The 12,018-nt window shown below is 39.3% G+C and overlaps 1 protein-coding gene across 3 annotated transcripts in view; it reads right to left on the bottom strand.

Annotated features, from left to right (window-relative positions):
• Nucleotides 1–12,018, bottom strand: part of PWWP2B (PWWP domain containing 2B) — a 42,243-nt gene that overhangs the window by 25,046 nt on the left and 5,179 nt on the right. For all 3 annotated transcript variants that reach the window (XM_019503021.1, XM_019503022.1, XM_019503023.1), the window contains exon 3: nt 1,766–3,392. In XM_019503021.1, coding sequence (XP_019358566.1) covers nt 1,784–3,392 — 1,609 coding nt within the window. In that variant the 3' untranslated portion in view covers nt 1,766–1,783. The remainder of the gene's footprint in view (nt 1–1,765; nt 3,393–12,018) is intronic.

The raw sequence follows: 12,018 nt of genomic DNA, 5'->3' as shown, positions 1-12,018 counted from the left end.
GGGAAGAGAGAAAGAGTGGCACATGTACGTAAATTCAGTTTCAGATCAGTAACACAGATTAGTAGATATATTTGTCATGCAGTGAAGATGCAAACAATACATCAACCATATCTTCTCATCCAGAGAAGTCAGACGCAAGTCACCTCCTTGTGCATACAGCATTATGCTATGACATGCACAGCAGATGCTGATAACTGTCAATAACTACTGTTACATAAACCAAATAGCTTCAGCAGAGAGAACAGAAAGAGGAGTTTAAAAGGGTCACTCTAAATGGAGAAAAGTTGAAGACGTACCATTAAAACTTCTCTGCTATTCTATATGCATTTCTGGATATTTCCAAAGAAAGATGAAGGATGTTGTCTGTTGTTATGGTTCAAGAAATGAGGGTTCTGGGTTTCAGGCTGTCTTCACCCTAGTGTTCACTTGAGCTTCAACTCAACGTTTGCCCCCAGCCAGATTCCTGCCTACATATAAAAGACTCTCGGTTGAGTAAAATGCTGCACTAAGTTCAAGCTAGCTGGCTTTTCAGGGAAGGAAACTGAAGCGCCAGTGTTCCTAATGCTCAAATTCATTCAGCAAAAATGCACAATTACAACAACCTATAAGCTGCTACTCAAAAATCACACCACAGCTATTCATTCAGCCTACTCTAGCTTGAGCAGAATAGCTCAGGTTGGGGTTTGTCCTCAGTGCAAATAGTCAGTCACCTTTGGATAAACAGTGATGCAAGAACTACCCAGTGCTTCTTAATAGTATAGCTTTTAGAGACATCACCACACAGTAAGTCTCCATTTTTTTCCCCTTATATAATCCTGAGTACAAGTTTGTTTGGGTTTTTCTTCTCTCCACGAGTTAACCAGCTTAGTCCCAATACCCAAAGTGCTGCATCTAGCAACACCATCACCATTTGGGGGAGAGGGGGGAGGCAAAAAAACAAAACAAAATAAAAAAAAAAAAAAACTTCTTCATACTAGAAACTCCATGAGAAAGCTATCAGTGCCCAGCATAAAGGTTTCTCCTATGAAGAGAATAAGGAAAATGAGACAAAAGTAATGAACCAATGCTGAAATCTATTGGAACCATAGCACAAACCTAACACTGTAAATTACAAAGAAAAGATTTTCCTAGCAGTTAAGATTGCATTTTTCTTATAGAAAATTTAGTTCTTTTCTGGTTTAAACATCTTTCACCATGCTCCCATTCCATGTGCATCATAGAGGACTCTGTTCACCGTGATGGCAACCTGAAGATGGTGGCTAACTGACAAATGTAGATCATATGCAAGTCACTGGGAGTTTAGCACCGACTTTCACTGGGAGTTTAGCACCGACTTTCACTGGGTCAGGCCCTATAAAAAGGACAGTTCAGAAAAAGAAAAAAAGCCAGGAGGCAATTCCAGCCATAGCAGAATGAGTTTTGGTCCAATTTCCCCACATGCTGGTACGCAAGTGTTATGCCCAGTTGAAAGATAATACACTGACTGCTTAAAGACGTGTTGGTGGCTTCTCTGCCCAGTGCCCCATTCCCCATAGTTAGAAACTGGTCTATAATTCTTGTGGGGGGTAAGAGGGCCCAATTCCAGTTTGTTTCACTGAACTTAACACTTTTGAAATTCAGGCCACTTAAGATGCCCAAAAACCCAAGCTTTTATGGAATTCAAAGACACAATTGAGTGAAACAAAATACAAACACATAACAGAAACAGAATCGCTAGAAGATTGTTAGCTACTGTACAGGAAGCATCAGTCCAGCATACACTCACCTGGTACTGGAGGCAAAGTTATGTTTCAAATTGTGTTAAGAGATCTCTTATTTCTGGGGTCAGATGCTCTACTGCCTTTGCAGCTTCTGTAATAGCTTTCCGATACATCCCTTTCTTCTTACGATTAAATCTCAGTTTGAAATATTCAGAGAAAGGAGAGAGTTTTGAAACAGATAAGAATGAAGTCGTTGGAGAACCAAACCATGATACTTTAGCTTCTCGCCAGGAAGGTTCTCCATTTTCCTTTTGGCTAAGGTTTATGTCAAGAACGCGAGCTGGCCACCATGGAAAGCCATGAATTTTACCCCAAACAATATCCCCCACTGAAACAGTTCTTCCATCTTCAGTGACGCATTTAGAGACACTTTGTGTATGTAGTCTAACTGTTAAGGGCGGCACAATTTTACGCTCATCTTTTGAAGATGAAGAGACAGATGCATCATCACCAGGTAAAAAGTCACACATTTCTGGTGATGTTACTTCTGAACTAGAAGATTTGGATTCATCTAGACTGTCATTACTACACACTGATAAACTAGAAGAATCTGCTTTTCTTTTACGATAATTCATAAGAAAAGCCAAGTTATCACGTCCATCTTTACCTTGGGGAAATCTCTTAAAGTCATCATCTTCACCTGAACTCCCTGAAGACATCTCAGCTAAACTTCTATCTGCAGATTCCTCATTATAAAATGCAGCAGGACTGATCTCATCAATAAGTTCTGCTTTATAAATTGACACGCTCTGACCATCATTTATTCGGTGGGGTTTCAGTCTGATTTTTGGAGGTGGAACATCTGCATTGGAATGCACAGGCCTAGTTAACTTCAGTTTTGGAATGGAAGCAAGTTGGCCACTCGCCGACTTATCCATAAAACATTTGGTTTCCTGACATCGTTCAGAGTCTCTGGTCTCCTCTTGGTCCTCCCCTCCATTCTGCAAAATTCGCTGCGGGCAAAATGGTTTAACTGAGCCATGAACCCGGGAGGGAATTTTCACAACTTCACCTTTACCTTGTGGCGTGCTGTAGGATATTTTTATAACTGGAGTTCGATGCACTAATTCACCGGAAAATTTGTCTTCCTCCCTCTTTTCTCTTTTGTTCCTTTTCTCTACATAATCCGAATCACTGTGCTTTTTCTGTTCCTTGTCCTGAATGCTTAGCTTCCTCCTTGTTTTAGCATTTTGCCTGGCTGTGTTAGCTTCCTCTGGGTTCAGAGTGTTTTTACATTTTTCACAGAGCACTTGCCTTGGCCTCAGTCTTATAGTGCTCATAATGAGCCTTCCCGGGTCTCTATTTCGTGACAACCGTCTTTTTGTCCTCTTTATAGTCCTTGGAGGTGGTTGAGGAACCCATTGATTATATGTATGTCTTAACCATAAGGGAGGAGGAAAAGGAGCTCCCTCAAAATAGGGAGGGTAAGGAGGAACATTGCCTGGCGGAGGAGGTGGCAGAAGAGGAGGTACTTGTTCATCATTGTTGCTCTTGGGAGGTTTTTCACTAGCTGGCTGTGAATCAGTCTCACCCGGCACAGTCTCTTTGCCTTCGGGGATCCAGTTAGTGCAAGCATTAGCAGGAGGCTCCTCTTGCTTCGGCAATGAAGATGGAAGACAGAACAATCCAGACCTACAAACAGCATAGGAAGGAAAAAAAGAAAGAAGCAGAAATCAGAACAGTTTGATTAACAGTATACTTTCCAAAAAATGTTATTTCATTCGAGTGTCCCACACACTGAAGCCAGTGCTTTCCCTTCATTTTAAGAGGAAACACCTTTAAGCATAATGAAAGAGAACAATTTATGAACTAGCAAAAGAGATTTTCTACTCTGTAGATGGCAAGTCCAAAATGACCTGTGCATTGGTTTCTCCACCTTCCCTCACAGACACCAATGTTTTGTTCCATTTACACAACCCAGGATATGTAACTTGTTTCTAAGACTATCACGTTCACAAAGCCAGTAAAACCTGAAACAAAGGTGGCATAGGGGAAAATAGAATATTGAGAGTTTTGAGGGCATCACTTAACATCATTCAATATGCTAAGTTTTCAGTTTCTCATAAAATAGCTGAGCTACCCATTTTGCACACCCATGGTTAACTGTATAAACAAGCTCTCAGATTGCGTTTTCACGCAAGGTATTTTATGATAGTCTCCCCCAAGCCTTAAATTGCCTCTTACTATACTCTTAAAGAAAAAAAGAGAAAGAAGAGGGAAAAAAGCAGGGGACGGACAAAAAAACCATAGGCTACTTTGCCAGTATAGCCAAATGATGAGAAAAATGTCTTGTTTATTCAATACCCTGTTCTAGTTCTCTTGCAGGTACCTCTTTGCATTTCACAAAGTCTCCTTCCAAAAAAAGGAAGAAGGAAAAATTATTTACAGAGGTTAGTTGTGAATTTCAGCTGTCCCAACCATTACTACGCTGTTGGCCAGACACTTCACAGCTGGTCTGATCTCTGATGCTGTACCCATGTAAGGGCCAGGCTCAAGTCTGTGGAGAATGGGAGGGCAAGACTATAAGCTGTAACAGTGCTTATTCATACCAGTTCTTTATGGATTTTCCCACTTTGCTCACCCAAATTATAGTGGCAGCATGCTGCAGATACCCTTGCTTAGCCTGACTTTTTGAATTTTCTTGCTTGCTCAAAAAAATCAGTACACAACTGCTGAGGGATACGCTGAAATAATGGGTTTCCACTGTGGAAAGTTTCCAATTGCAATATAAAAAAAAATTCTCTACGTTGGAAAGGATTAATGAAAGAGGCATGTTCTTTATAACCACATGACCAGCAAGCTGATTCTCCCTGTGAGATTCTTCTTTGCGATTAGATTTACCTAAGTGCACTCAGCACTTTGTTCCACTAGTTTATTAACAGTTTGTCCTTGACTGACTCAGAATAAATACATTGCAGGTAAGATACGCATATTTTTTTTTTTCAAAAGGCCTCCCTATTGCATCTCAGTGATTCTGTCTTACCATTATTATTATTATTATTATTATTATTATTATTATTAAATAGCCCCAATACTCTCCCAGATCCAAGCCAGGTTCTTTCTGGCTCAAGATTTACCCGTACTATACCCTATAGAATAATTTTTGCTGTCAGGTGCTCTATTTTTCCTCTAACAAAATCCAGTATAGAGTCAGCAGCCACTTTTAAGATCTCAGCTTCCCCCTTGAACCCTGAGGCAAGCTGCATCTACTATGGCCCAGTGCAAGATGATATGGAGTACAGTATCTTAAAGGGACATCCTTAACAGCAATGACCTTTAAAAATATAGTAGTGCCTGATACTATTAGAAAGGACAAACACCTCGTTTGAGTGAATGGAAACGGGCTACCATCTCAACTCTTGTAATAGAGATCGCCCTCTTGAATAATGACATGGGTGAGCTATTTTTGTCCTGAAAATATCTACAAGATATCCTAACACTATCACTACGATGCAGCTACAAAGTCTTTTCTGCCTTCCAGACCTCTTTTTACCCACATTCTCCCTCAACGTTTAGCAGCACAAATAAAACAGTCAAATAACAGCAAAGAGCTGTCAGTGTAGCATAGCATCTTTTTTTCATTGTTGCCAACACAAATATATGGTCCTTTATTTTCAGATTCCTTGGTAGTGGGGCTATTTACAACTACTTACTAAATTCCTTCCCAATTTCTTACAATAGGAGACCTAGTCTCTTTTTAAATAGAAAGTCTTTTGAGCATCTCAGACACCAGGTTTGAGTTATCATGTGCTGTTCTTAAGAGTCTTGATGATTTGTACTTTGTTTTTCTGACTGGGGGGAAGCACTGTCAACACTTACAGTAGAAAAGAAGTTTGGAGGTAGCTTTGGACGTGAGAAAACACCATGTTATAAACAGGTCTGAACACAAACTTATCTAGCACTATCAAACAAGCATTCCCACTTCTTAAATAAATATTCAATGTTTTACAAGCAAGTTCTGTGAAGTTTAAAAAAAAAATATGGAGGGCAGGGTTACTTCTAGGCCAGCCACCAGCTATTTTTAGGTTGAGATTATATGATCCCTTTTTCTCATCAGCTCTCTGCTTTCCTTGTTAGTATTAGCAAGAACACTATCGTGCATAAGAAGGGGCCATCACTACCTACAAAAAGGGGATTTGTTTCCCCCCTGCACAGAGCATACTTGAGGAAGACTGAAGAGAAACTCCTTCAACCTGTCCTCAACCAGCAGCACAAGGCAGTAGGAACAGGAACATACTACAGTCAAAAATAAGGAACAAGTTCATCGAGTCAGAAAATGGGGCTGTCAAACTGACCGACTGCCCCATGAGGCACCCAGACCACCACTACCAAGACTGCTGTACTTCTTCAGTAGTTTGTCCTGAAGAAGTTTGACCTCGAGGTCCCCAACCAACTCCATGATTCTTCCCCAACTATTACCCCAGGATGGAGCATTTTTTTAAAAGGAAGTGACCAAGCTCCCCTCCTCAACTGCAAGTCTTCTTAGGCTACTGCTCTTTCAGGTGCATGTTGCTTCCCCATGCTAAGCAGAAAAGAGGGAGGCTCTTCTTCCTAGAAGCTTTAATAAGACAAATATTAGTAGAGGTCACATAATCTGACAAAGAAAAAAAAAAAGAAGTTTTTAACTTTTCCCAAGACCAAAAACAGCCTTGCAAAACCCATTGATGCTTCTCTCCCTGCTAGTTCCTCCGATTTATTAGTTACAATTCACTATGTTCATTTTTCTTTTTCCAGACATTGTTAATCATAGGCCAAAACTCTCACTTAACTCGCATGAGAAAGTCTACCAGTGTTAAAATAAATAAGTTACATAACTGATTTTTCTATGTGTTTTGATACCAAAGTCATTGCTATTCTCTCTTACTATCTTTTTTAGGTGAAGTACCAAATTATTCTAACTTTTAACATTTTAAAACCGTCTTTTCTAAGGAGGAAATTTTTTTCCCCCTTCACTTAGAGAGATTAGGTTATCTTGACCATTTTCATCTTTAATGACCCCGTCTACTTGACATGTACTTTCCAAATTGCAAGACTGACTCAGTCCAGACAAAAAGGACTGAAAGACATAAATTTAGAAGCAAGTCATTTTGTTCCAAGACTTTTAAGTCAAGCCTGATATTAAAATGGTTTGAAGTGAAAGCCTGCTAATACATTTGCTCTAAAGCAACCACAATTTGTACATCCAATCCAAAATATAATGGAAACTAAGGCAGTGTTATTTTTCATGCAGCTGTAACTGTGCAATACTTTGATTATTCAATCATGTAAATATTCTTATTTGGACAAGGCAGGATCATGTAATAAGAAGAACTCTTTCCTCCCCACCAAACCCCTCCCCGCCAACCCAGTACCATAGTTAGATATAAACTCATTCATTCTACAGACAGATTGAGGGATTTCACCTGAACTATAAAAAGTTATTAAGGAAAGCAGGTTGGATCAGCCCATTCTGTTCTGTAAAGGCCTCATCTCTCCAGCTTCAATTATATGAGCAATATCCTAATTTCAGTGGAACTCCTTTCTCTAGGATCTGCTGTAAGATCTGAGCCTTAACTCTGTTCACAGCTGCACTAGCAACAGATGCGTGTGAAAAGGCACTGGTTCATTGGCAGAATGTCCAGTTCTTAAAATTTAACCAGAATTAATGCATAGTCCTCAAAATGTCAAAGTTCACTAGCACATTCTTTGCCACAGTAATGAAGCCTTACTAGGACCAAGGCCACACTCAATCACTCTGCTATTAAATCTTCCCCAGAAAATGGAATGACACCGTTTTAGGGAAAGTTTTCAGTTCTGTGCATTAGCTATTTGGTATTAAAGAAAGTCTCTTCCATACTGATTCTATAAGCCATAATGCCATACAAATAGGAATTTCAGGACTGACAAAAAACTAGCAAATGCACATTTTAAAAAAGTAATTAAGGTCCATAAACAGTGCTATCCATTAAGCCAGGTCAACTATAGCAAGTGCAGACCAATACATAACTTGATCACAACTCCTGAGTGCACGTAAAATTAACCCAACAGGCCTTATTTAAGAAAGCTTAGTAAGTTAAGTCACCAAACTATTACAAGTCTGAATTCTCTGCTTGAGTTGGTGATTTTTTTTAAAAATCAGAACTTCTCTGCAACAAAGATTCAATGGAAATATCAGTTATTTATATCACTGCACTGTCTACAAGGATCAACCACATCAGAGCCCTGTTTTGCTAACCTGTATGCAAAGAACATAGAAAAACACCAGTACTAACTGCACTGAGCTTATAGTCTAGACACAATCACACTGCTGTGCATCAGGACATTGATGCACAAGCCCATTAGTCATCTGACTGGCTGAAGTAATTCTGTTGGTAGTTTCCTCTACACCACCCTTCTTTGTGGAGGGACTGTACCAGCTGTTCCTTACTCATATTTGCAATCCCCTTCCCCCTTGCCAAGTCATTTTTGAGCCCTGGTTGTCCTGTACACTTAGACTCAGGTAGCAGTAGTGGCCAAGATGTCTTTCCATACTTTGGGAAGGGTTTGTATACATAAATGATCATAGTTACCCAGCATCAGACTCCTGCAACAACCATGCCCTTTGGTAATTTAATACTGGCAGTTACAGTCACGTGCAACTGACTTTCAGTTAGTTTTTTGGTGAGTTTAAAGTAGTTGTTCTGGATCAGTTTCTCCCAGTCTTTCCCCACCACAGTTTATGATCATATTGAGCTGGAAGACAACGATTTGGCCAGGCTATTAGTTGAAGTTAAGTGGATATTTGCAAAGAGAAGGCAAACAAGTGTTGGGGGGTAGCTGTATCATATCTCTGGGACAACTACAGGCAATTGATGAAATCAATAGTAAAAACACAGCCTTACAGGAGCAAAGAGTTCCCTCTGTTGTAAGTCTTGGCTTCTAACAAGACACCAAAAAAATCTAGGGAACTATTCCCATTCCCAGGAACCAACACCTAACATTGTAATATATTCTCCAAAGCCAAAAAAATAAAACAAAAAAAGTGAAGGGAACTGGTTGCTCCCAAGGGGCCATATTTTGCTACTACAAAGCCAGCACATTTTTGTTTCACTCAATTTAAAAAAGTCAAGGGGTTTATTTTTCAATAAAACCATTTCCCTTCATGTCACCGTTTCAGTTTAATTCTTGACGCAGAGGGTCAGAACAAAGGCTGTGCTGCTTTTACCACCACCTTGCATGCACCATTTGAGAAATTTCATCCATCCATGAGTCCCATCTCATAGGGAAAGACAAGTATCCAAGGAGACTAGGTACCATGCCCAGCATTTGAATCTATTTATAAACTTATGTGACTCACCTCGCCATAGGATTTGTGCTATTCTCCTCTGTTCTAACAAAATTATAAGCAAGAATAAAATATATCTTAGTCTGAATAGGGCTTTTTTTTTTTTTTTTAAAACACCTCATCACCTACATTTCCTCACTGAAAGCTGTACAAAAAATAAGATGCTCCAGTCAAATTCAGCTGTAGAAAGATTAAGACATTTTATAAAGTAAAAAGCATCAGAACTAGGAAATTCTTTACAGATCCAGGACATCCTCTAGAATTCAGGAGATCTGCAAAGAAATTCTAGACATGTTTAGGCCTCTTCAATAGCTTTTAATCATCTTGCTTGTAAACGGTAAGTATATTGCATATGCTTCTTGTTCCAAACTTCTCAATTCGAGTCCAGTTTTCACTGCAGAGACTAATAAAATGTCAGTGAAATCCATTTTTCCTCACTTCTTGGAACATGCTATCTATCTGCACACTGTCATTATTGATTCAGCATATTCGTATCTGCTCAGTGATAAACTGTGCATTTTCAATTTATCAAGCTTAAGAGATGCCAAAAAGCAACTAGATATTAGTCTTCAGAATATACCAGAGCATGCGACTTTAGTCTCAGTGGTGACATTTTAAGCTGCAAGGTGTTTAAGGAAAAAGAGACCACACTTATTAGTCAAAGTCATGAAAGAGGGAGGCCTCTTCTGTCCAGAGACAACACACAGATGAGAAACCACCATCTTTAATGCTGCAAAAGGAAATGGTTCTGAGGTTTCTACCAGGTGTCTATCTTAGACCTAGATTAAAGGACAAAGACTCCCTTATTTAAGTATGCACTTAACTGGTTTTTGATAAGTACCAAATTCCCCAGCTCAAAAGAAACACTTTTAGTTATTGGAAAAGAAACTGAACCCCATATTCCCAAGCTGACACGTAGCTGGGCAAAATATTTTCTGTTCTTTCCCTGCGACTTACAGTTGCTGCAAGTGGAAAGATGGCCGATGATGAGTTGACACTATTCTCTTCAGCTGAAGTCATTATGACCCCACAAGACAAGAGTCTGCCTCAAAGTTTAGATTACAGGGTCCAGGCTTTAGTCAAGCTAGACATTTACTAGATAACTCCTAGCAAGAGAGCTAGGCTCACTGCACAAGTCCCCAGTATTTAACCCAATATAAGTAGGCCTACAGTCATAAAGGTCACATGAATTTTGGGTAGGGAACTGCAGGAGGGGGGATGATCAGTTGGTAAGACCAAGGCCTCAAACCTTGCTGAGAAGTCCTGCTACTAAGAGGCCAGGTTCTTACCCCAAAACTGCTCAAGGCTCGAGCATTACCTCTTACATAATTTCCCTTTGTAGATACAAATTGGAAATTTCCCACCGGCTACTGCAGCTCTCTAATCACACAGTGATTTTTAAAGAAATGTAAAGATCTTTTAAAGATATTTAAAAGAAACACCTGTGGGTTATTACACTGTTTTTCTTCACATTTCAAAGACAAAGGCAATGACCATGATTGGCACTGCAGCATCGCCAGAAGCACCTTACAGCTGTTTACCCTGCTGCTGCCTGTTTAAAATTTGTGGTATTTGGTCCCATCTTGACACCTCTGTACTGCCTAATAAAGAGCTTAACAGAAGCATTTTGAGGGAGGTCCAGGGTAGCCTAATAAGGTATACCCAATTTCAGTAGTTAACAGATAAGATAATTCACCTTTTGTCTTCAACTCTTCCTCACCCCACCACAAATCAGAAACCCATCTGGCACTTCTATTTACATTTTTTGAAATAATCATAGTTGATCAAGCTTTGGACATTTGACACTGAAACGTTTGACAAGTTCTTCTCTAATAGAAAACTCCCTAAATTAAGACGAGGTTTCAGGAAGTTCTTTTTTCTGGGACCTCACAGATTCGGGGCAGTCTAAACATATGCTTTTGAATTAACTTGGGAAAGGCAGAGAAAGATTCTGGAAATCTTTTAAAATACCCAGAAAGGGGCCTATTAATGTAGCATCTTCTTGGTTCCACTAAGGAGGAAATCACCAGAAAGTTAGAAGAAGGGGGAAAACAAACAAACAAAAAACACAACAAAACTAAACAAAAACAAAAACAAAAAACATGAAAACCCAGAAGAGATAGGAACCAAGGATTTTTTCTTCTAAATGACATGGGAGGTTGAAACCTGGATTTTTAAAACAGCAAATACCTAAATGTGCAGTTAGAAATTAAGCAAGTTAGATGCCAAGTAACCACTAAAAACAGGCACTAGGCACCTTTAAAACAGAATTTTAACTGGGTGAAGTATCTATCTGTATCACTAGGCCTCTAACTACTTTTGACAATCTGGCTTCAAGTTCCTGTGTCAGACCAATCCCATATATAGGTAAGCACTGCCATTCAAAGCTGATGTAAAAAAAATAAATTCAGAAGTCTTTTTTCATATGTCCTTTGAAGAGAGGCCTTGACAGGTTGTGCTAGAATGAAACAGACTATTCAATAAATGCACAGTCAGTGATCAGCCCTAGCTCAGAATGTAAATACAGGACATGTATGAGCTAAAAATCCTTCCTTTGGCTTGCCATTTTTCATATTAAAAATTAGTGATTCCCATTACCTTACTGTCTGGCAGTATTGTTTATTATTAATGTCCTCACAATACCTGAAAAAAAAAAAATCTATCTAGAATTGAAGTACCTCCTGTGAGAGAATCTCTCTTACTCTCCACAAAACTAGCCTTTCAGATTCAGGAACCCTTCCTCTCCAGGTCAGAAGAGGTCCTGACCCCTTCAAAGCTGGTACAATATATTCATAGTGGCATTGTGGCAGAAAACAGTCATGGGAATCTGCCACTGCAGGAGGATCCCCAATCCAGCTAAAGAAGAGAGAAGAACATGAAAAAGGCCAACAATACCTCAAGGATTTAAAAGCATATGCAAAAAAAAAAAAAAAAAAAAAAAAAAATGAAAAAAGC

Source organism: Gavialis gangeticus, unplaced genomic scaffold (genome assembly GCF_001723915.1).
Source record: "Gavialis gangeticus isolate Ggan-Ray unplaced genomic scaffold, GavGan_comp1, whole genome shotgun sequence".
Lineage (NCBI taxonomy): Eukaryota > Metazoa > Chordata > Crocodylia > Gavialidae > Gavialis > Gavialis gangeticus.
The sequence above is the reverse complement of the archived record's forward strand: the minus strand, read 5'-3'. Positions and strand labels throughout refer to the sequence as shown.